The 26,528-nt window shown below is 37.7% G+C and overlaps 1 protein-coding gene across 1 annotated transcript in view; it reads left to right on the top strand.

The window, feature by feature from the left end:
* Window positions 1–26,528, top strand: part of Rcl1 (RNA terminal phosphate cyclase like 1) — a 52,497-nt gene that overhangs the window by 4,437 nt on the left and 21,532 nt on the right. Inside the window, 4 exon segments of the mRNA XM_047525591.1 lie at window positions 10,603–10,674; window positions 13,035–13,210; window positions 22,123–22,197; window positions 23,539–23,663. Coding sequence (XP_047381547.1) covers window positions 10,603–10,674; window positions 13,035–13,210; window positions 22,123–22,197; window positions 23,539–23,663 — 448 coding nt within the window.

The following is a 26,528-nucleotide window of genomic DNA, read 5'->3' as shown; positions in this document are numbered from 1 at the left end:
CCTTCTTCTGACTGTTAAACTGTGCTCCCAAGTGATTTTTGACTGCCCCAAACACTATCCCAGCAGCTCTTGAGGTTGAGGCAGGAGGATAGAGATCAAAACCAGCCTCAGCAAAAGGGAGGCCCTAAGCAACTCGGAGAGACCCTGTCTCTAAATAAAATACAGAATAGGCCTGGGGATGTGGCTTAATGGTCTAGGTGCCCCTGAGTTCAATCCCCGGCACACCCGCGCCCCCCCCACCAAAAAAAAAAAAAAAAAAAGACGTATCTTTTAAGTTACTTTTTTTTTTTTTGGTGGTGTTGGGGATTGAACCCAGGGCTTCATGCATGCTAGGCAAGCACTCTACCAACTGAGCTATATCCCCAGCCAAGACGTAGCTTTTAAAGCTAAGGATCCTAATGGCCTGTTTTCAGATCTTCTGCTGCTGCTGGGAGGTTGTAAAGTGCTATTTCACATGGAACTGTCCACCATCTCATTTTTTTCAAACTTACCATTTTGAGATAATCATGGAGTCACATATAGTTACAATAATACAGAGAGATGCTGTCCAGTTTTCCCTAATGGGAACATCTGGAATAACCACAATACCTGCAGTATTACAACCAGAATATCGACCCTGATAGAACAGAGATACAGAACATTTCTACCACTACAAGGTTTCCTCATATTGTCCAGTTTAGATGCACCCTCTTATCCTCCTTCCATCACTGTCTCCTTAACTACTGGCAACTGCTTATACTTATTTGTTCTCAACTTCTCTAGTTTTGTCATTTGAAAAATGTTACATGAATGGAATTAGTGTGTAACTTTTTGGAATTGACCTTTTTCAATTTTTATTCTCTGGCGAGAGAGTTATCCAAGTTGTTGTTTTTATCAAATTTGTTCCTTTTTATTGCTGAGAAGGATACCATGGTATGAAACCACCACATTTTTTTTTTTTTAAACCTATTGAAGGACATCTGTTTTCCTTTCCTTTCTTTCCCTCCCTCTCTTCCTTTCTTTTTTGCTTTACTGGAAAGTGAACCCAGGGCCTTGTGTACTCTACCATTGAACTACATCCCAAGTCCTTTATATTTTGTTTTGAGACAGTCCTGCTGAGCTGTTAAGGTTTGCCTTGAACTTGTGATCCTCTTGCCTCAGGTTTCTGAATTGCTGGGATTGCAAGAGTGTGCCACTGCACCTGGCCTGAGTTATTTCTAATTTTTGGCTATTATGAATAAGGCTGCTATAAAAATTTGTGTATAGGTCTTTATGTGGAAATGCTTTGTTTTATGGTAGTTGCATATTTAATTTTTAAAGAAACTGCCAACCATTTTATATTCCCACCAGCACTTTATGAATTTCAGAATCAGTTTCTCTGCATCCTTACCAGCACTTGGTGTTATTACTACTTTTAATTTTAGTCATCTTGATACATATGTAGTGGTGTCTCTTTGTGGTTTTAATTTTGTGTATTTCAAATGACTAATGATGTCTTCATTAAAATGTCTTTTTTGTCATTATGCACTTTCTAATAGGATTGTTTGTGTTTAGTGTTGCGTTTTGGGAATTCTGTTTGTTTTGGTGCTAGGCATTGAACCCAGGGCCTTGCTCCAGGCTAGTTATGTGTTCTATCACTGAATTATATCCCATTCCTGAGTTTTGAGTGTTCTTTACTTATTCCAATCTTCTGTCAGATATATGGTTTGCTAATATTTTCTCCCACTCTATATTATGTCTTTTCAGTCTCGTGCAGAAAGAATTTTAATCTTAGTGCAGAAGAATTTAACAATTTTTCTTATCATGGCTGTGATTTTTTGTTTCACATCTGAGAACCTTGCCTCACTGTAGATCTTTAAAATTTTCTACCACAAATTGAATATTCCTAATCTGAAAATCTGAAATCCTCCCTAATCCAAAACTTTTTGAGCATTAACAACTGGAACATTCTACACTTGACCTCATGTGACAGGTCACAGTCAAAACATTAGAGCACTAAAAATATTGTATAAAATTACCTTCAAGCTATGCATATAAGGAACATAAAAGAATTTCATGTTTGGAATTGAATCCTGTCTCCTTAGATATCTTATTATACATATGCAACTTTTCCAAAATCCGAAAAGATTCAAAATCTGAAACACTTCTGGTCCCAAGCATTTTAAATAAATGATGCTCAACCTGTATATTTTTTTCTTAAGTGTTATGATTTATATTTAATTTTTGAATGACATGTAAAGTTTATTAGGTCAAAGTTAACTTTTTTCTCCATGTGTCTCCAGTTGCTCCAGCACTGTTTATTGAAATGACAATCTTCCGTTTTCTTAATTGCTTTTGAATCTTTGTAAAGAATCAATTAGATGTATTTGTGTGGTTCTCTTTCAGGGCTCTCCATTCTGTTCTTTTGGTCTATGTGTTTATTTTCTCTTTGTTAGTACCACTCAATCTTGGTTACTGCAGTTGTATAATGTTTTGAAATCAGACTGATTCCTCTAACAATTTTTATTGTTCAAAATCACTTTTTACTTATTTTAGTTCTATATAAATAGGCTTTTCATATAAGTTTTAGAATAATCTTGTCTAAGATTATTATTGTTGAGAACTGTATTAAACCTGTATGTCAGTATGGGGAGATATTTGGGATGTGTTTATTGCCTTGAGTTTTCTAATTCATGAACATAGTCTGTTTTTCCATCTAAATCTCTTTTTGAATTCTTTTGTTGGGATTATGTAGTTTTCAGCATACAAGTCCTGTACATTTTTTTTTTTTTTTTTAAGATTTTTACCTAATTTTTTTTTGTTTTTAAGCAGTTGAAATTAGGATATGTGAATTTGGGTCTTCATGTGTTGTTAGTATAAACAATACAATTTTTTTTTTTTGTCTATTTGTCTTCTATCCTGCAACTTTGCTTTATTTTCCTATTAGTTGTAGGAGGATTTTTTTTTTTAGCTTTATTTAGTATTTTCTACATTGACAAACAGGAATAATGTGTTTCTCTGATCTGTGTGCTTTTCCTTCTTTCTTCTGCATTATTACACTGGCTAGAACTTCTAGCATTATGTTAAATAAGAGTGGTTAAAGCAAATATCCTTACCTTTCTCCCTGTCTTAAGTGGAAAGCACCCAGTTAAATATGGAAAGCACTGTTAAGTACGTTAGCTGTGGACGCTTTTTATCAAATTGAGGAAGTTTCCTTTTATTACCATTTTTCTGAGGTTTTATTACGAATGGGTGTTTTATTTTATCAAGTGATTTTTCTTCAACAATTAATGTGATCATATGATTTTTCTTCTTTGGCCTGTTAGTGTAGTTTATAATACATTGATTGATTTTCAGATACTGAACTAGCATTCCATTCCTGGAATACATCCCTCTTGGTCATGGTTTATAATTCCTTTAAACATTACTGAATATATAAAATAATTTTATATATTTGCTCATACTTTGTGAAGGATATTTGTGTGTATATTCATGAGTGATATTAATTTGTGGTTTTTTCTTTTGTACTCTCTTGGTCTGGTTTGGTATCAGGGTCATATTCATTTAAAATAAATTGGAAATGTTTTTTCTTTTGTTTTCTAGAAGAGATTTACAGAGTTGATTTCTAACGTTCTTTAAATATTTGATAGAATTCTCCAGTGAAAGCATATAGGCTTAGAGGGTTATTTTTTGGAAGTTTTAAAATTATTTTAAACTCAATTTCCTGAATAGCTATGGGGTTATTAAAATTATCTACTTTATATTGGATGAGCTGTAGTAGTTTGTGTTTTTGAAGAAGTAGTCCATTTTATCTGACTTGTCAAATTTATATATATAGAGTTGTTCATGTTGTTCCCTTATCCTTTGGATGTCTGTAGGATCTGTAGTGATTTACCTTTTTTCATTCTTGCTATTGGTAATTGTGTCTTCTCTCTTCCCTCTCTCACTTATTCTGTGTGTGTGTGTGTAATTTTTATTAATCTCATTGATCTCTTTAAAGAACCAGTACTTGTCTGGGGGTATAACTTAGTGGATTGGAGGCTTGCCTAGCATGCACATGGCTCTAAGTTCAATCTCCAGCACTGCCCTCCCCCTTTCAAAATAAAAGAGGAGTGAATTAAATAAATAAGTAAAATAAAGAATCACCTCTTTGTTTTAGTGAGTCTTTTCTGGTTTTTGTTTCCAATTTAATTTATTTCTGCTTGTATCTTTATTATTTCCTTCCTTCATTTGGTTTGGGTTTGTTTTTGCTTTTCTTTTTCTAAATTCTTGAGGTAGAGCTCAGATTATTGGAAAATTTCACTTTTCTAATAGAAGCCCTTAGTACAGTAAACTTCCCTCTCAATACTGCTTTAACTGTGTTCCACAAATTTTGGTATGTTGTGTTTTATTTACTTATTTAATTTTTGATGTGGAGCCTCATTATATTGCCCGGGCTTATTGTCTACTTGTGGGTCCTCCCTTAGGCTTCTGAGTGACTGGGATTATAGCCACATGCCAGTGTACTTGACTTGATATATTATATTTTAATTTTCACTCAGTTCAATGTGTTTTTCATTTTCTTTGAGATTTTCTCTTTGACTTAGGGATTATTTATAAGTGTATTGTTTAGTTTCCATGTGTTAGAATATTTCCTGTTAACTTTCTGTTATTGATTTTAATTTAATTTCATTATCACGGGAGAACATGCTCTGCTTGAGTTCAATTCTTTTAAATTTGGTGAGATTTTAAAATGTCCTATTTTGGTATATATTTCATGGACATGTAGAACAAACCTGTATTTCTTTCCTTGGGTTAGAGTGCTTTATACCCAGTGTTGGATGTAAACTTAGGACCTGTAGTTTTAATGATTTTTCTGTCCAGTTTCTCTCTTGATTGTTAAGAGAAGGGAATTGGGTAAATCGAGCAGTAATTGCGGATTTTTCTTACCTTTCCAGTTTGATCAGTTTTTGCTTCATGTATTTTGCAGCTTTGTTGTTTAGTGCATTTAGGATTGCTATGCCATCTTGGTGGATTGACTCTTGTTATTTTATAATGCCCCTCTCTGTCTCTAGTGGTTTTTCTGAGGTGGAGGAAATGCTCTCTGTTCATGAAGAAAAGGACCAGAACTGGAGTGTATGGATATAAGTAGGAAACTTGAAAGACAACATAAATCAGATAATTATTTTGTCCTTTATTGATTTTATTTCTCTTACAGAATTTTACATAAGCATTTAAGTAAGAAATTTTGAAGGTGTGGGACAAAAAATTTTGGTTTCATTTTACATTATAAAAGTAATGCATGTTTGAGGAAACAAACTCTTATTTTGAAATCATCCGTGCAGGTTATGTACCTTATTGCCCTGGCTACAGAACCATATCTTTCATCAGTCATAATCCCAAGAAGCAGTCTTCTAGAACCTATTCCATGGTGCACACAGTTTTTTTTCCTAACACAAAAATATTATTACTAGGCATTCCATAATTTGCCTTTTAAGCTTATGAACACATCATGGACATTATTCCATAAACTTTATAACATGCTTTAAAAAGAGATACACAGAGTATTCCATAATACAAACAGTCACAACCAGTTTTCTTAATCTTCCATATTTAACTATACATATTTATGAAATCTCCAGCATGTTATTATAATTGAAGCAACAATAAAGTTTTTGTATATATATCCTAACATACTTCTGATTCCATTAGATAGAATCCTATACCTGAAATTACTGGGTCAAAGATGACCCAGAAAGAGGCAGAGATGAATATTATATAACAAAAACGAAAGGGGAATATGATTCCAAATCTAAGTATGTAAAGTTCTTTTGCCTAATTAGTAAGCTAACCTTTCCTTTCATTGTTATTTCTTCCTTATATTAACATCTTCTGCTGTTTAATTTTCTTTAGACTTTAGACCTCTTTGCTCTTTTCCTGTTTTTAAAAGGCATTTGTTTTTTGCTTTGAATTTTATTTTTTGTCTCCCTCTGTCCTACCCTTCTTCCCTTCCTTCCTTCCTTCCTTTCTTTCCTTCCCTTCTTTTCTTCCCCTCCTCTTCCCTCCCTCCCTCCCTTCCTTCCTTCCTTCCCTCATTCCTTTTCTTTCTTTCTTCCTTTCTTAGTTATTAAGGATAATCAAATCAAAATCTTTAGAGTGGCAACTTTTTCTCTGGTATACTACCATATAGTTTCTTTAAATTTATATTTGTTTAAGGTATTTTATTATGTCCTGTAATTTTCCCTTGACCTAGTCATAATTGAGATGTTATATATTTCTTTACATTAAAATATAATTTATCATCACATTTTATTTAATTATGTATGCATAAATAAATAAAGCATGTTATTTTCAAGTATGTGGACATCTTTTAGTTCTAAAAGTTGGGTATTTGTAATTTCTGTCTTTTGAATTTAATGAGGAAAATCATGACTAAGTTTCCCTCAACAGTTTACTGCCTTGTCTTACATTTATTCTCTAAAGAAACTGCAATCACATTGCATATGTTACTTTTTAACTTTCCTTTGATATAGTGTGAGCATGTCCACAATTGTGTAATTAAATAATTAAAAAAAATTTTATGGCTACATAGTATTATAAAGATATGTCTTAGGCTATTTGATGAAAACTCTTATTGGCTTTTTAAATTGTAGGGCAGTAACTTTATTTGTACTTTTAATGAAACTGTATTTTTCAAAGTGCATGCACATGACTCAAAATTCAAAGTGAGAGAGTTTGTGAAGTCTTTCTTTTGACTCTCTTCCAATCCCCACTCCCTATTAAACAACCAGTGTTATTAATTTGTTGTCTTTCTTTTCAGAACTTTTTTCATAAACAAATTATATATATGTATAGCAAGTTACATAAATTATATATGTTATACATATACATATATAATTTCCTTTTTTACATAAATGGTCATCTGTCTTTTTTTACTGATTGTACCTTGGAGATGGCTTATATAGTATATAGTATATTTTAAAATCTTATTAATTATAAGGCTGCAGAGTGTTCTGATACATGGATGTGCCATGATTTACTTAATCAGCTCAGTATTTGTACACATTTGAGTTAGAATACTTTGAAACTTTATTTATTGAAATTTGCTCCTTGGTGGTATTTTTACAGTTCTGGGGATTGAACCCAGGGTCTTAGGCATGCTAGGCAGGTGTTGTGAACTCTACCTCCAGGTTGGGTCTTTGTTTTTAAAGTATAAATCTTCAGTTGTATTCTCCTACACACTTCCTTTAAGACATGCTTTTGCCTTTCTGTCTTATAGGGCACACATACACACATTAAAGAAATGATAAGTTCACTTACCAAGGGATTATTCTAGGGTTAGGGAATAGGAGGGGATTAGGCATGGGAAGTGGTATTTGAGGAATTCCAAGATTGATAATCCTAATAGTTAAAATTTTATTTTAACCATGAGATATAAAAACACAAGAAATACCCAAGACATGAAATAGTGCTTAAAGGATTGTAAAATGAACTTCTGGTTGACCCTCATCCATGTCAAGAAATAGAACCTTGCCAATATCTGTGCACTTCTGCCATTCGCAACTATTCTTGACTAACTACATTGCTCCTAGTGGTAGCCATGTCCTGACTAATACGGCATTCGCTTCAATTCTCTTTATAATTTTATAACCTTATTATGTATTCCTAAACAACATAGTAAAATTATGCTTGTTTTGGGGACTTTTCCCTTAAAGTTTTTAGATATCTGAAATTTTGTACCCCTAGGAGCAGTCTTGAAGGGGGTTGGGAAGAGTCAAGGTGTTGGGAAGGTGAACGGTCAAGGAATCCTTGGCTTAATGAAGTTTGGGAACTTTGATCTTACTGTTAGGTGAACTTGAAATCTTTTTTGTACCAGGTGATGGAGCTATATCTTCACTGTTCCCAGGACTCTGGAGCTAGCTCAATCTAGTTCTTTGAAGTACTGCTTTCGAAGCATCTGTTTATTTTTGAGTTGGTATGATCTTGTCTGGAGGTCTCTTTATGTGCCCAATCTTTTTCTCTTTATTTGAGGGGTTTGCATTTCTGACTATTTATGTTTAACAGCTCCCATGGATCACAAAACAAAATGTTTCTAAAGTCGTACTTTCTTTTCTTTTTTTTTTCCCCTAACCTACAAAAACTATGGGGTTTTAATTTTAGGCTTTATTTATGAATACTTGTTCTCTCTCATTAAGTTACCTGGAAAGTTTGAGTAAATCAAGGCCTCTCTCAAATTTTTTCTTTTTTTTTTTTTTTGGTGCAGAGTACTTTGCATTTGCTATAAACCTAGCTAGAAAGTGGCATAATGATATGGATCATGCCTGCTTTTTAAAAATAAAATATTCTATAGAAATGAAAGAAATAATTTCTAGATTAACTTCATAGCATAGTTCAGCTAGTCATGCTACTTGTATCACAACTTATTTTGCATACAAATGTGTGTAAAACTTAAGCCAAAATTTCACGAACAGCATCCAGAACTGTGCATGGTATGTAGATGCACAGTAGATGCCTGAAACTCTGGATCATATTGTACCCTATGTTTACTATGCTTTTCCTATACATAAACACCTTTGATAATAGGCTTCTCCTTTGACATGTCCAAATTGCCACCATCAACCCAGCATGGAAGCACACATTGGTAGTCCCAGCTACTCAGGAGACTATGGTGGGATGATCATTTGAGTTTACAAGTTAGAGACCCATCTGGGCAACATAGTGAGACCCCATTTCAAAAAAGCAAAACAAAGACTGGGCACAGTGGCACATGCCTGTGTTCCCAGCAGCTTGGGAGGCTGAGACAGGAGGAACACAAGTTCAAAACCAGCCTCAGCAACTTAGCGAGACCCTAAGCAACTCTGAGTGACCCTATCTCTAAATAAAATACATTTTAAAAAGGGGGCTGGGGATGTGACTCAGTGTTAAAGTGCCCCTGAGTTCAATCTCTAGTATAAAAAAACAAATAAACAAAAACCCAATTGCCAGTATCATTACTCTTGTGCTTTTAGGTTATTATTAAGTAAAATAAAGATAACTTGAATGCAAGTACTGTGGTGCCACAATAATGGATCTGATAACTGAGAGGGCTGCTAATTAACTGGAGGGTAGTATATATGGTTTGGCTATGCTAGACCAAAGGGTGATTCATATCCCTTATAGAGCAGAAGGGTATGTCATGAGCTTTCATTAGGCTACTCAGAATGACAGGCAGTTTGAAACGAATGAATTGTTTATTTGTGGAATTTTCCATTTAATATTTTCAGACTGTGTTTGACTATGGGTTGAACAAACTGCGGAAAGTAAAATTGTAGATAGGAGGTGGCTATTGTAGTCCATTCTGTTCTATTTTCATTACAAAGAAATATTGATTGGGCCTCATTAAATTGACTGCCAGATCCTTCAATAGGTCACTGTCTGCAGTTAAAAAGTTACCATGATTTTCCAGCAAAAGAGCTTGGCTTTGAGTGATTGATTAAACGGAGTAGAGGCAAACAAGTATCATGGTGTGGTAAAGAGCGTGGACTTTGGAGAAGGACAGACTTGGGCTCAAATCCTGACTCAGCCACTCGCTGGTCATTTGACCAGGTTAGACCAGTTGGCAATCTTGGGTCTCAGCCTTCTGCAAAATGGGAACAACACTCATTACTTCAGGGTCATGAGGATTAAATGACAGAATGTATGGTATCAAGTAAGTGTTCCACACACAGCAGCTGTTATTAACCATTTTTATTCGTTTTAGGATCTAGCAGAGTTTCTATGACTTTTAACCCAGTGCTCTTTGTACAGATCGCAGAACCTACTATGACAGGAGTTATGGGGCAGGTTAAGTAACAGACCAGGTAGATGAGAATTGCTTAGTTGATCTGCTCACCCTTTAGGATCAGTTTAGACAACTGCTGGGATCTCTTCCCACAAACTATGCTTGTTGATTACAGAAGTGAGAACTGTTTAAAAATGCTAGGCTGTTCCAGTACCTTTCATGGCAGAAGAGTTGGTCTTCCTGTTCTTGTTCACGGGCAGGAGGTTAAGGCTAAAAGGTGTGTGTGTATGTGTAAGAGCAGCTCCAGGGAAGGCCAGGGGACATATTCTCCTTCAGTCTTCACTCCTCTCCTTCCATAATTTCACATTTAAAATCTATTCTTATTTCCTTGCATTCTTCTTTCCTCTCACCCTTTCTTTTTAAGAATGACTAGCTTTTATAACAATCTGTTCATAAGATGAATTAAATCAAATTCAAAAATATAAGCTTTTAACATAAAATTAAATTGATATACCATCCTATCATACTATCAAGAAAAACCCATTAACATATATTCCAGTCTTTTTCATACATTAAAAGTAGGTGGCAGTTATACTGTATGTTGACTTGTCCTCCTGAGGTCAAATAAAGGTCTTTTATGGGTTTTATGCTGTTGAAATTAATATCCCATTATATTGCTGGTAGAGTTGCTGATTTTTGTGAAATGTGAAGGCCACTTGCTTCTAATAGTCTATTAACCATATATACTAGTTAGTACTTTTCTACTTTTTCAGGTTCCTCAATTCCCATCTCACACAGCTCTTGAGGAAAAACCAGGGTGTGGTGCTGGAAGTAGCTTATTGTCTACTGCAATACCTCGTCAGATGTATCCTAATGTGAGGCCAATCTTTCTCTTTTCTCCACAGATTTCGAAGCCAGCTTCATAAGGCTGTTGGACAAAATAACCAATGGTTCTCGAATTGAAATAAACCAAACAGGTAAGCTCCTTTTCTGTCCATTTCTGAAAGTACTTATGTATGTTACCTAAACATTCCTCTGTTTCTCACTCTTTAATGATATAAATTCTGTATTGTGTTTAAAACTTTACTAATCACTTTGTGTCATGTAAGCCTTCATTAAGTTAGAGTGTTTGGAGGCTGTCTTTTGGATTTAACAAGAGGAATCTGTGAGTGACAATTGTAATGAGAACTCATCATTCTGGATCAAAAACACTTGAAATAGACCCAATTTTCTGTCTTTGATAAAACTGTCCAGAGGTGTATGTGAAGTCTGTCAGTGAGCAAGCAAGCATCTTTTCTTTTTGACAATAAAAGTATTTTATACCTAACATTTACATAAATCTTTTCATAGTCCATTTAGTTATATTATCACATTATTCTTAAAGTAAATTCTGAGATAGTTGTGTTGAAATCTATTTAAAAATTTTATCTTTTAAAATGTTTATACAGATATATAAAAAAAAATGTAAAAATCTCTTTATCTCTTTCCTCTTCCAGTTTCTCCCAGGGTAGCCACAGTCACAGCACTTACATAACCCAAACCATCAACAGGGTCATGTTCTTCACAGTTCTGCAGTTAGTATTTTTTCTCTTGCGCAGATGTCTCAGAGATCTTTTTCCTGCTGTCACATTCAGGTTCCCCTCCATATTTCTGTGGGCTGTAGTGTTATATTCCATTATGTGGATGGGTGATAATTTATTTAACTGCTTCCTACTGATAAATACTTAGATTGTTTCTAACTTTTTATTTTATTTCTTTTTCTATTAGAATCTTTATCTGCTCTGTGTAATGAAATCATTGAAAACATCCTTTGACCGACTTCTTGAATTCTACACAGGAATTCCACAAAGGAATCTCTGACCTTTCATATGTTGGCTTTCTTTTTAAAAAATTTCATTAATTTTTGGAACAGAGTTTTCCTGTGTTGCCCAGGCCGGACTTAATTTTCTGGGCTCAGATGATCTTCCCACTTCAGCCTCCTGAGTAGCTGGGACTATAGGTGCTGGCCACCATGCCGGGTTACTACCATGTTGGCTTTCTAAAGAAAGACAAGCTTGGATTTATACATGGCCCTGCGCCATATAAGATATGTTGATCTGTAGCTGCATTTACCCATGCCTGACAGAGAACAGGGTTCAGACCTGAGATGTTTAGATGCCCTTTACCAGCTCTAATTCCCTCAGTCTTCTTGCCTTGTTTACTTTGAAATTGCTGGAGATTTTTCCAGCAATGAAGAAGTTATTAGTGATTCAGAAGGCAAATAATTTTATTCTCTAGTCATGTCTGCAATGGAGGATGGAAAGTAAGACATTTATGTGACCTTGCTCATATCCCCATTAGAACAAAAACCATCATTTTGATTATCGGGTCAGTTTCTCATTTGGTTAATTTCTGGCATAAGTAGATGGAATTGAAGGATTTTGTGGTTAGGTAGTCTTTTTTTGGCTTCTAGGCCTTAACACTATTTAGGATAAATAACCTAGAATTATACCCTTTGAGAAGTGTTGATCACTTTGATCAGAATATAATCCTGGTTGTGATTATTCAGATTTATATGTTTATTAAAACCTAAATTTATTTTGTGAAACTCTCAAGAGCTGTTTTCCTTGGTTTATTTTTGATAAATTATACCAGAAGACCTTGCAGAAGATTTTGAGCAGTAGAAGTACTTGCTTTACCCATTTATTCCACTACCCCAAACCATCTAGGGTATTTTACTTTGCTTTTCCTATGATATTAAATTTAGTAAGAAAATTTGGGGATGATATAAATATGTGAAACAATGAGTCAAGATAATGAAGAATGTCTACTATGAGCCATAAAATATTTTTAATATTTCTGTTTATTAATAATAAATTAAAATTGCTATCACTCTTGGCATTGACACAAAATACTTGCTTTTCTAGGCATCTAGTTTTGTTGGTAAATTGTATGAAAAATCTTACTTCAAGGGACCTAGAGGATGCTGGCTGCTGGTGTGATGCTTCAAGACCATTGTTCATGAACCTACAGTCAGCACAGTCTGAGAGTGTTCCTCTAGGAGGCTAGGGTACCTACGAGGAGCCCTCTTCTGTGCCCTGCCATAACTTTGGCAATACAGATGGCTTAGGGAGGGGTTTAATTTATTACTGTTTATTAAATTACACTCAGTTTATTATTGTTACAGAGGCTTGACAGTAGTGAGTCAGCTTTTGGAGTGAAGTGCAGACTCTCAGGAATGGCATTTTGAACTCCTTTGGATGCCCTTGTCAGATTTTCCCCTTGGGATTTACTGTTTGTTGTCTTGTGACACTGGTTTTGTTTCTGCTGCATCTGGCTGTTTTTTCTCTGGTTTAAGGAACGACCTTATATTATCAGCCTGGCCTTCTATACGGTGGATCCTTGGAACATGACTGTAGTGTCCTTCGTGGCATTGGCTACTACCTGGAGGGTCTTCTTTGCCTGGCTCCATTTATGAAGCACCCATTAAAAATAGTTCTGCGAGGAGTGACCAATGACCAAGTTGACCCTTCTGTGAGTATTGAAGCCAAACCATGGTGTGATTTTTTCTTTTGTTACTCATTATAATTCATGTCTGAGAAAAAAGTTTCTCATGAGTGTACTCTTATTCTTGAGTGTGTTTCTTTTGTTATTTATCTTGAGATTTAGAGGTTAATTTACCTCAGGAGGCAGATGAACTAAGACATGTGAACATCACACTCAGGATGATTGCTAACATTCATCAAGGTGCCTTTCATTGTTATGTCTAGGAATCTTCAAAACAGATGCTTACTGTCTCATAGTATTTGTTTGACATGAAATATGCTTCTGTTGGCTGAAGTGTATGAGAGTGGGGTTTTGTAAGGTCATCTGAGAGCTGAGGCTAGAGGGCAGCAGATCAAAATTGTAGGCAAAAAATAATCTCTTGGCATTGCCACAGCAGAGACTTGATTTATCCAGTCTTCAGTAATAAAATCAGGAACTTTCTTTATCTGAGAAGTTTGCAGATTTAGAAGGAAGCATAAGGGCAGGGAAGGAATGTGTGAACTTTGATAGTTTGTGGGTACCAGTAAACTTCTCACTAAACTTTCTAGTTTTCCTGCATATATGGGAGAACAGTTTGATATAAAATTGAAACCTTCGTTTTGATCAGTATAGCTGTCTTAGTGCCAGTCTTAGACCTCTCAGGAGGAGGGAGGAAGTCACTGCTTTGTTTCTAGGGCTACTGGAGATTTAACTCAGGGACACTTGGCCCCTGAGGCACATCCCCAGCCCTATTTTGTGTTTTATTTAGAGACAGGGTCTCACTGAGATGCTTAGCACCTCACTTTTGCTGAGGCTGGCTTTGAACTTGAGTTCCTCCTGCCTCCGGCTCCCAAGCCTCTGGGATTACAGGCATGCACCACTGCGCCTAGCTGCTTTTGGATATTTAACTGTCCAGAGAAGGTGTCTTTAAGCTGATGACCATGAGGTCTTGACTGACTTGTCTATACTGCTACACATATAGAGCACAACCTTGAATGGGCAGTTTCTAAGGCCAGCTGTGAAGTGTGCAGCTTTCCTAATGAGAAAGGACCAGTTAGTGGTATAGTGAACTCCATAGTGGGGGCTGATATCCACTAGGATACCTTCTAGTAGCTTGGTTAATGTGTTCTTAGGCAATAGAAGACTTATTTTTCAATTCTTGGGAATTCAGCTCCATAATTCTTTTCCTAGCATGCTAAATACAGTGTATAGTATAAGATCTGAAATGCTTACCTGTAAATGAATGTTACATAAACTGATAAGAATTTTAATTCAAGTGATTGCTTTTCAAGAAGCATTTCAAGAATATTTTCAAGAAGAAAATCTGCATTTTAAAGAAGATTCTAGGAAATGGGCCTTTTGGTTAAAAGTGTGAGAGGAGGCATCTGTATTTTGAGATTGCAAAGAGGCAAGGTACATCAAATTATGGGGAAAGATTCTGAAGTATACTTGGGACTTCAGTGCTCTGTATCCCCATTTTGTACTCCTTTTCTTATAATTATTAATCTTAAAAGCTGTTCTCACTGGCAATACCAAATTTTTTTTTAAAGTTTATATATCAAAAGGGATAAAGATCAATTGATAACGTCCCCAGAAATTTTACGCAGAATATTACAAACCTTTTTGATTTTTCCATTTCATTCTTCAGGCTTGGGAAATTTTCTGATATTATTTCATTGAATAGGTTGTTCATTCCTTTGGTTTGTATCTCTGTGCCTTCCTCAATCCTGATAATTCTTAAATTTGGTCTTTTCATGATGTCCCATAGTTCTTGGAGATTCTGTTCATGATTTCTTACCATCTTCTCTGTTTGGGCAACTTTATTTTCAAGATTAAATAGTTTTCTTCATTGTCTGAGATTCTGTCTTCCAAGTTGGTGATGCTTTCCATTGAGTTTTTTATTTGGTTTATTGTTTCCTTCATTTTAAGGATTTGTTTTTTTTTTTTTTTTTTTGAGAATCTCTTATCTCTTTGTTGAAATGATCTTTTGCTTCCTGCAGTTGCTCTTTCAACTGCTTATTTGTATTATCATTCATTGCCTGCATTTGCTGTCTTATTTCATCCTTTGCTTCATGTATCATTTTAATCATGTGTGATCTGAAGTCCTTTTCTGACATTTATTCTACCATATTGTCACTGGATTCTATTAATATAGAATCTAGATTTGTTTGGGTCATTTTCTTCCCTTGTTTTTTCATGTTGTTCATGTATCTTCCCCTCTAGCAGTGCAGATCTGCAGTATTGCAGTTTCCTCCCATAGGCTTTTAGTGACTCTATAGGTTTCCAAAACCTTTTCTTTAATGGGAGAGATCAATATTAGCAGTGCCCAGTTCAGACAGTATGCAACCCTAGACCAAATAGCCCCTATGAGGACATTAACAATATTGTCATAATAAACAGAATGAGTTCAATTATTATGTTCAGTATAACAAATAGATTTGCAATAAGGTCAGCAGTTTCTAATAGAGGACAAAGAGGATGTGGAGGGGTATAGGATGTATCTGTTAATGGGATAAGAAAAGAATATATAGAAGTTCTAGATAATAGAATGAGTGAGAGGGTAATCAAAAGAAGTTGGTTGTTAGCATGAGAAAAGGGAAAAAGAGACTCTGAGGGAACAGGTAAACAAAAGGAAAAGAGAGCGAGAAAAGTAAAGAAATAAAAACTTAAAATTTTTCAATAAGGAGAAAAAAGAAAATCTATACTATAACAGTCATATAGTATTCAAACCTCCCAGTCTTAAGTAGCCTGACGCATGAGAGGTACCTGACAATGAGGTTCAAGTCTCCAGCAGGTGTCTCAGGATGGGATTTGCCCCACCTAAAGATGGGAGCTATGGCTTCCAAGATGGCCGCTCTGTTTTCCAAATGTGTTGGCAAATGGGGGACTGCAGCTGGGGTGTGGGTGTGGTCAGCTTGGAGGTCCTGGAGGCAGGATGTGGTTGGTCAGGCAGGGGTTCTGGAGGTGGTGAGTGATCGGTCTGGTTGCGGGATCCTGGAGGCAGGGTACAATCAGTCCATCTGAGGGTCTTGGTGATAGGGTGCAGTCATTCGGTCTGGGGGTCCTGGTGGTGGGGAGCAGTCAGTCTGTGTGAGGACCCTGGAGGCAGGGCATGATCGTGTAACCAAACCTGCAGGTACTGTGACAGTGAACTTCCAGGCAACTGCAGGCAGCTGGCGCTCCACTGGCAGTCTGTGGTCAGTTTGCTGACTGCTGTCGGACCATCAGGAGGTGAACCTCGGGTGGTGGGTGATGGATAGATGAAAGGCATGCAATGGACAGGCAAGGGGCAGGCAAATGGAGGATGATAGGCGCTTGACAGTGAGCAATCTGCATTTGAAAAGGCCTCGATATGCTGGCCGATTGGAGGTGATCACAGCAGACAAATAGGGTGAACAGCTGGGGATTGATAAGCAGCAAAAACTGCCTCACCAAGAAACAGATATCCTCTGCTTGAAACGCGAGTTATGGAGCAACAAGGAACGCAGCCTCCCTCTAGTCTGCCATCTTGGATCCTCCCAACAAATCTTTTTCATATACTACAGTACTATCTGCTTTTGCCAGCAGATGACTAAATGATGGTGGTTGATATACTTGGCTTAGCCCAGGTTAAAATAAATACTCCTAATCCTGGGCAAGGAGAAACTTCTTCAGCCTGTGGTGTTATCAGTTTATGTCTCCATTTACTCATGTCATGTGAGCATGAATACCATGAGTGATTTTGCTCTCAGGGAACTCTCATTCTCATGGGGTGGATGCCTCCTGGGGGAGATGATAAAGCTGAATACCCTTGGACTCGATAGAGGTACAAGCAAAGTGCTGATCATCAGTGCCTTCGTCCAGTTTGCTTTGCTGTAATGTAGTACCTGAGATTGGATAATTTGTAAAGAAGAGAGGTTTATTTCTTACATTTCTGTAGGCCAGGAAGTTCAAGAACATGGTGCTGGCATCTGATGAGGGCCTTTGTCTTACATCATAAAATGGTGTAGGCATCATATGGCAAGATAGAAAAATTGGGCTAAACTCATCCCTTTTTAAGATGCCCACTTATGTGATAATATCTTCAATCCATTCATGAAGGTAGTGTCCTCATGACTTAATCACCTTTTAAAGGTCCTAGCTCTTAACATGTTAAAATGACAATTTTATATCAATCTGAATTTTGGAGAGGACATTTAATTCATAGCGTTTGGCAAGTTTCTAGAGGAAGGAAAACCAGAGTCAGTGTGGCTTTTAGGGTGATAATCCTGAATGTTGAGTGAACAGTAAATTGGAGAGGTGATAGACTAGCTTGGATATTATAGAGAAGGAAGTGGTAAGTAAGGGGCAGATAGAAAGGACACGATGGCAAGAGAGACTTCATAACTTGACAACTACTTGAAGATGGACTGGTAGGAAGGGCCAAAAAGGACTCCATAATTTTTTTGTCCTGGTTGACTTTAAGGTTAATGTTCAGATAGAGTTTGACACAGGGCAGGGGGTGGGGATTGTGGTAGGATAATGGATGATGTGTTTGATTTTGATACCGTCCCCAAGCTTTTGATGGCATAACTACATGGGAATGTCCATATGGCACTTGGAAATTATTTTCTGGAACTTCAAAGGCAAGTTGTCAGGATCTTACCTGCTGAGAGTTAAATCTTTAGGAGTATAAGATTGACCAGCTATGGCCAAACACTAGCAGCATTCTAGCTGTATTGGTCCTATAGCTGTCTTTCCTTTGGCCTATATAATGTGATGAAGGCAGTGGTGTGTGTGTGTGTGTGGAGGGAGAGAGAGAGGGAGGATGAATTTGTTTTTCATGTCAAATCCCAGCCTTTAGTAGGGCAGTGCAGGAGCAGTGGATGGCTGTTCCTGCATTATGGCCATCAGTTGGAGCTGTGTGGTCCTGCCCTCTGGGTAAGACATGAGCTCTCCAGCTGGACACAGTTCTAAGCTGACCTCCTTATTCATTTCAATTCCCTTTCTAGACTCTGTGGGTCTTCAGAATTTTTTTGCCCTGTGGAGCAAGGGACTCAGAATAGAAGAATAAAGGGAAGTGAGTGTGTAAGATATGAGGGGAAAAGAGTAGCTGGAAATAGAAGAATCTGGAGAAACCAAGCAGCATCAAGTTGTAAGAAGCTGGGAATGATCCAGAGTCATTCTTTGCAGCAGTCAGGTTAGTATTGAGCAGTGAGGTTTGGTAGTGACCTCTTTCTCTGACCTCTGAGAAAGGTACCCTGAGGTACTATTTAGGTCAGATCCTTGCCCTTTCTCTCTGACCAAACGAGGGACAGCTCAGTTTCCCTGAAGCAGAGCTTATAGGCCTCCCTTATTCTGCTTCAACTAGAATGTGCAGGGCTGGAGAAGAATTAGACTGTTCAGGCTAGCTTCTTATTTCATATTGGGAAAAAAAAAAACTAAGGCTTCATGGAGTTAGGAAGTGTCCCAGATTTCACAACTAGTTAGAGGCAGTTTGGGACTTAAGCCCTCTTCAATTTTCCATCCCTTGGCTCACAATACCAAGTATGTCTGAAGGAGAGTGATTAGGAGACAGGGCAACATCTGGAATTATACTTGCACTTCTGGCTGACCTTGGAAATAAATTTGACTTTGTCCTTTGTGACTTAGGGTATAAGTAGAATGAGCCAGAAAGGATGCTCTACTTTCTTACCTTTTTTTTTTTCGCCCCAGGAGAAGTGGTGGCTGCCTAGTTTCAGAGTAACCTGCATCCTTGCATTTACCAAATCTTTGGGATCTGCCTTAGTCCTCTCCCCGGCCACTCTTAATTCTAGCCTTGACAGACTCTTCTGGGTTCTGGTGATCCCAAATGCATACGTAGTCATGTGCCACATTATAGTGTTTCCACCAATGATGGACTATATTTATGCCTGTGGTCTCATATGATCTTGTCACCTGTTGACATCATAGCTCTCAAAATGTTCCAGGTTGCCATGATATGTGCCTGTAATCCCAGTGACTCAGGATACTGAGGAAGGAGGATTGAAAGTTCAAAGCCAGCCTCAGCAACTTAGTAAGGCTCTAAGCACATCAGTGAGACCCTGTCAGTAAATAAAACATAAAAAAGGACTGGGGATATGGCTCAGTGGTTAAGTACCCCTGGGTTCATTCCCTGATACCAAAAAAAAAAAAAATCACACTTGTCCTTATGTCATAGTGCAGTGCATCTGTCACATGTGATGCTAGTATAAACAACCCCTTCATGCTGCCAGTTATATGAAAGCATAGTATGTATATACAGTTATGTATAGTATATCATTTTTTTGGGGGGATACTGGGGCAGTTGAACCCAAGGGGCAGTTTACCACTGAGTTAGATTCCCAGCCCTTTTAATTTTTTGAGATAGTGTTTTACTAATTTTCTGAGGGTCTCCCTAAGTTGCCGAGACTGGCCTTGAATTTGGGATCCTCCTGCCTCAGCCTGAGATTACAGGTGTGCACCACTGTGCTCAGCCTTTATGTAGTACTTGATAAAAATAACTGTTACTGGTTTATGTATTTACTCTACTATAGTTTTCTTGTTATATTAGAGTATATTCCTTCTACTTATGAAAAAGTTAACTGTTAAACAACCTCAAGAAGGCCCCTCAGAAGGGAATTCCAGAAGAAGGCATTGTTATCAGAGAAGATGACAACTCCTTGCATGTTATTGCTCCCAAAAACCTTCCTGTGGGACAAGATTTGGAGGTAGAAGATTGATGATCCTGACCCTGCTTAGACCTAGGTTAATGTGTTTGTATTCTAGGGTTTTTTTTCCTTCTTGTGCTAGGGATTGAACCCAGGGGTGGTTAACCATTGAGCCACATCCCCGGCCCTTTTTTATATTTTATTTTGAGACAACATCTTGTTAAGTTACTCAGGGACTCACCAAGTTGCTGAGGCTGTCTTTGAATTTGTGATCCTCCGGACTCAGCCTTCTGAGCTGCTAGGATTACCAGTGTGCACCTCTGCACCCAGCTTGTGTATTAGTTTTTAACAAAAAAGTTTAAACATAAAAAATAAAAATTAAAAATTAAAAAATCAGCCATACCACATAGCTTAGGAATATATTTGTGTCACCTAGATTTATATATGGACACTTAGCTAGAGGTAGTCCCAGCTGCTTAGAGGCTGAAGTAGGAGTGTTGAGCTACTGGGCAAATTAGCAATATACCCATCTCAAAAAAAAAAAAAAAAAAAGAAAAGAAAAAGAAAGAAAGAAAGAAAGAAAAAAAAACACTCTGTGTAGGTAAGAACACTCTGTGATGGTTGCACAAGGACAAAATCACCTAATGACATGTTTCTCAGAAAGTATCCCTATTGTTAAGTGATGCATGACTGTATTAAGTTTTGGGGTATGTTTAGCTTTAATATTTAATTAAAATAAGGTAATCTTTAATAGGGTTTCCTCGTCACTACCCCGCCACACCTGATCCATTCTGAACATGTTCCCAGGCTTTACAGGTTATTTCTACATCTGGTTAATTTTCTAATATCCTTATATTTAGTTGGTACCAGTTTTCTGCTATAAAGCCTTCTTGGAGTATCATTCTATCAAATCAGCCTGTGAGAATTATTGGCAGCTTGGAGACAGAACAGCATAAGGCCCTTATCTAGAAACAAGAAATTGAGATAGTTGTGATTTTCTCAACTGTGGCTCTGCCGCTAATTAGAGGCAGAGTCAAGACCAGGACTAGAACTTTATCCTATACACTCTGGTGACCCCCTGATAGGGTCATTCTCCTTAGGATCAAGGGGGAACATCTGATTCCGTTAGGAACAAGTAAGGGAATTATTCTTTCTTGCATCACATTAGTAATCTTTTCTTTTGCTTTAACCAAAATATCCTATGAGAACAACTTTGAAGAGAAAAAGTTTATTTTGGCACATTATTTTCAGAGCTTCAGTTCATGTTTGGCCAACACTGTTGTGGGTCTGAGGTGAGGCAGAACTTCATGGTAGAAGGGCATGAGGGAAGAAAGCTACTCAGCTCATGGTGGCTGGGAAACGGAGAATGTTCAAGGAACCAGGGACAAGATATAAATCCCATAGTACGTTCCCAATGACCTGTTTCCTTCAGTCCCTCACTTGCCTATACCACTCAGTAGTCTTTTCAAATTATTAATCTATCAAATGGATCAGTCCACTGATTAGGGCACAGCTCTCATAATATGATCATTCACTTCTGAACATCAACACAGGAACTTTTAGGGGACACCTCATGTCCAAGACATAAATGTTGTCCATGTTACAGTTGAGCAACATTTGCTGATTTTTAGATATATGTGATTTGAATGCTATTCTTATATCCTGTGAGAAGTCTACCAATGGATAAGGAAGATCTCAGAGCTCTGAATAAGGAAAAGATGAGAAAAACCTTTGGCAAAAGTCTTGCCATTAACTGAATGGTTTTTATAATTGTAACTAGGGGTCTGTGTGGCCTCTAGTGTTTTGAGACTATAATTCCTTTGCTTCTCCCCACTCCCATGTAGAGTCAGCACCTACATCTGGACTCTTAGGTTGATATTGAATAGTTCATGTTTAGAATTCACTAGCTCTAAACATTAAAAATGCCATATTGGAAAAAGATTATTAAATGAGACTAATAGTTTCTTCCATGCTATATATACCTGTAAAAATGAAGAGATCCAGTTTGTTTTTTCTATGAGCCCAGGAGTTTCTTCATGCCTTTTGCATGTAATGCTCAAGGAGACTACAAGGTAGATGTAAGTCTCCATGTCATCAGTGAGGAAAGCAAGGCTCAGAGAAGGCTGGTGATTTGCAAAATCTCAGACTTAACTTGGAAAGAGCAGTTGTGAGCCAGCAATTTCTCTTTACCAAACTGTACCACCTACCTCATTGCTAAACCTCACCTGTTTTTCAATCTCTTTCTGTCTGCCCAAAGTTTAATTAAACTTCTTTTTCCCCTCAAATCCTTTATAGGTTGATGTTCTTAAGGCAACAGCACTCCCTCTGTTGAAACAGTTTGGGATTGATGGTGAATCCTTTGAGCTAAAGGTAAGAATGTATTGAACTGTTGGCTACACATATGTTATCATTTAATTGGAAGAACTATGTGATTCAGTGTGTTTGTGTGTCACAATTGAAGTTACCATCTTTCAGAAGACCCTAGGGCTCAGAAACCAAACTTTGAACTGCAGGGGACTTGCTAGCAATATTGGTAGCAGCCAGTAGTCATGTTGTACTTTGTGGCAGGTGCTTTTGTAAACATTCTATGTGTATTAACTCCTGTACTCCTCACACAGCTCTCTCCATGGCAGTTAGCTAAGAAGTAGAGCAGCAAGGATTCTGTCCCTGTTGCCAGTTTGATCTAGATGATCTAGATATAATTTGTGTTCAGGAATTCCCAAGCTGAATGTCCCTCAAATTTTTCAGTATTTCTAAAACCTAGTAAAAGTAATTTAAGAATCTGTTTACTATTTAAAGGAATTTGTGTTAGTCAGCTTTTTGTTGCTATGACCAAAATACCTTACAAGAACAACTTAGAGGAAGAAAAGTTGATTTTGGCTTACGGTTCATAGGTTTAGTCCATGGTTGGCCAAGTTCATTGCTCTGGGCCCAAGTGAGGCAGAACATCATGGTGGAAGGTCATGGTGCAGTGGTGCAGTGAAACTCCTCCATTCATGACAGCCAGGGAGCAGACAGAGGGGAGTGGGGAAGGAGTCACAGAGAAGATGAACGTTTCCAGAGTAGCCCCCAGTGACCCATTTTTTGCAGCCACTCCCCATGTGCCTACAGGTATCATCCACTCAGTCCATTCAAACTAGGATGGACTGATCAGCCTACAGCTCTAATAATCTAATAATCATTTTACCTGTGAATATTCTTGCATTAACACAGTATCTTTTGGGAGACACCTTGTATCCAAGCCTTAACAGAATTATATCAATCCAGTGTGTTGATACTGGGTATCTTAAACTGTTTAGCAGCTCTGTTTTTTAAAATTGATCTTTTTAAACAGGGGAAATGACTTCTTTTGGTCTTGATAGATCAGGTATTTGCATAGGAGAAAAAGGGATTCCTTTTGGCTAAGAAATGGGATCAACTGATGAACTGATATGAAAAAATAGGTCCTGGTAGTGAAGTAACCTGCCCAAGGTTATAGGTGGATGAGGACAAAGCCACTTTGTCTTGGATTTGGTCATGCTGCCAAGCATATACCCTCTTGCAGCTAATACAGGTGCTGTTGTTTTGAAGGAATTGACATTGAATATGAAAGAACCATCTGCCTTGTGAGGAAGAGCTCATTGGTAAAACAAAATCTCCCTGGATTGGGTGTTAGGGTAATTCACTGCTTTTCTGCATCATTGCTTCATCACTCTCCATCATTTTGTGCAGATTCTGCGTCGAGGAATGCCCCCTGGGGGAGGAGGTGAAGTGATTTTCTCATGTCCTGTAAAGAAGGCCCTGAAGCCCATCCAGCTCACGGATCCAGGAAAAATTAAACGTATCAGAGGAATGGCGTATCCTTTGCATTGGGTTTAGATTCCTTATTTTTTTTCTTGCCTCACTAAAATAAGAATGACTAACAGCTTTTTTTCTTCTAAGGGTTATTTACGTTTTAGGCAACAGATCGGGGAAAGATTTTAGTTAAGTCATACTTGTTAGTTGAGATGTGATGTTTTATTATCTGCTTCACCATAATAGATTGATTTGCTCAATTTTTTTTAAGTTAATATTTAAGCATATGGTTCTAGTGAATGAGGTGTTCTCCTGAGGGTTTGGTTTGGGAGCCACAGATGTGCTGCAGTCCCTTCCCTTCCTCAAAGGAGGTCTTCATCTGGTAAAGGAAACAGATGATACAACCTACAGTTCTAATACAACATGCAAAATGGTATAGGAGGGTGTGCAGTGGGCTGGGGAGCACTGAGAGTAGGGATTGACCACTTTTGTCTAGAGGATTTAGGAGGGCTGGAATAATAATAAATAGTATTCACTGTTGAAGTGTTCACTCTGTGTACGTTGACAATCACTTTATATACCTGATTTTTAAACTCAGAAGAACTCTTCAGATTACTTACATCCTGTTTTACAGATGTGGAAACTGGGGCTTCAGAAGCTTAAGGAATTTGTTAAGACTGTCACAAAGCTAATAATGGCAGAGCTGGAATTTATACTCTGGAGTCCAGGCTTTTAACCTCTCTTTTTCCCACAGAAAGGAGAGGCCATTTGAATAGAACCCTGAAGGACAAAGACTTGTGAAATGGAAAAAGAAAGGGGGAGCTTCAGACAGTGCTGTGGACCTGTGTGGGGGTAGCAGTGCACTGTGGTCCTGGGGAGTGACAAGGCAGTGTGGCTGGCAGTCAGGTGAGTCAGTGGCATTTTATGGGGAAGACAGGGCAAGAAGACAGAAAGGAGTTGGTGAAGAGTTGAAGCACACGTTGAGGAGTTGACCTTTATTCAAAAGTTAGTAACTTTTCGTCTGGGGAATGAATTTGTATACTAACAGAACAACTTCAGTGGTAACGTAAGAACTTTTGGTCACTGTGGAAATTTTTGAAAATCCAGTTTAAAAAAAAATATCATCTAATGGCAACACTTAGTAGGAAAGGTAATGGGGGATTTTTGTTGGTCCTGAAAGAGAGGTAGTGAGGGTAGTGGCCAGAGGACAGGTGAAGATGCTAGTGAGAGTCTCTAGAGGCAGAGTGGATATGACGGTGGGATGACCTGGTCAGTGATAGAGGAATAGGGACTTAGCGAGGATGATTTTGTTGTTTCTCACTAAGGCACCCAAGTAGAGATATGTGTTCTGATAGTAGCTACAAAATTTGGGGTGGAGGTGGGGTTGAGTTCAGTTTTATACATGTTGAGTTTGTGGGTCCTTCAAGAGTACTACAGGGTAGTAATATAGAAAGGAAATGAGAAATGTATCTCTGTAACTTGGGCAAGGAGAGGGCTCAAAGAGTGATTTGTATTCAGCTACCAGGTAGAATGAGAAGAGAGAAGAGTGGAACTCTGAGAGGCCACCAAAACTGGAAAGTAAAAGCAAAGTAAAGAGGAGAATACAGGAAACAGCCTTTAGGAAGTCCAGATCAGCCCTGCACAGGCCCCCCAGGAGACAGTGTTAGGGTGGGGAAAGAGCTGAGGTCCTTGGAAAGAGCTATTTTCAGAGTGGTGAATGCACCAAATGGTGATGTGTTGGAACTTCTCTTTTTGGAAACTTTTATTTATTTACTTTGTGGTATTGGGGATTGAACCCAGGAACACTCTACCTCAGAACTACATCCCCAGTCCTGTTTAACAATTTTATTTTAAGACTGGGTTTTGCTAAGTTCCCCAAGTTGCCTTCAACTTGCAATCCTCCTGCCACAGTCTGTGACTTCAGGTGTGTGTTGCCATGCTCTTTTCAGAATCTTAACAGGAAAGAGAAGTAGTAAGAAAGATGAGGTGGTAGCTTGAGGGTGCTTAAAGTTTTGCATTTCTCAGGAGGTCTTATGGTGAAGGACATGGAAAGGGTGGGCTGCATAGCCACAAGATGGAGAGGGTAAATGTTAGCTAAAAGATCAAACTTTGCTGCCTGAAGTTCTTTGTAAGAATCATCAAGAGCAGAGGAATAGCCAGGTTTGGTGGCTCATGCTTATAATGCCAGTTACTTGGGAGGCTGAAGTAGATGATAAGTTCAAGGTCAGATTGGGCAACTTATCAAGATCCTATCTCAAAATAAAATAAAAAGGGCTAGGGTGTAGTTCAGTGGTAGGGCACTAACCTACGTTTTCAAGACCCTGGGTTCACTTCCCAGTACCACAAACAAACAGGGAAAAAAGAAAAAAAAAAAAAAAAAAGAACAGAGGAATATATAACAGAATTTCGCTGGGTCATTCTTTGCATGGCTATCCTGGGACCCACCTAAGGGCCAAGCCTTGTATGTATGAGAACATGGGCAAATTGAGGAGAAATAGTTCCTGTCCTGGAAGCCCCCTACTTGATGGGTAAATTGTTTGGGTGACTTCTTAAGATGATGTTCAATTCTGATATTCTTGGATTCTGAGGAGCTGGAAAAAGGCTATAGAGAAGGTTATAAAGAAAAGAAATACAGTGTGATTAGGTATGAGTGTTTTCTAAACCAAAAATGCCTTATCTCCTGGTCCATGTCAGTCACTTTTAGATGCATCTTACTAATAGACACATTGTATTCTACCATAAAGAACTCCAAAAAACCAAACCTTATTTATGGCCATAATTTGAATTGCTTTCCATTTTTCACTGTTGCCAAAAGTACTGTAGTTAAATGGCCTTGTACATGAAATTCTATACACTTTCAGGATTATTTTGGGTTTTTTGTTGTTTTTCCTTTTTGAGATGTGTTTCCTTAATGCTGTATTGTGGCA

Source organism: Sciurus carolinensis, chromosome 14 (assembly GCF_902686445.1).
Source record: "Sciurus carolinensis chromosome 14, mSciCar1.2, whole genome shotgun sequence".
NCBI lineage: Eukaryota > Metazoa > Chordata > Mammalia > Rodentia > Sciuridae > Sciurus > Sciurus carolinensis.
This window is presented reverse-complemented; position numbering and strand designations above follow the sequence as displayed.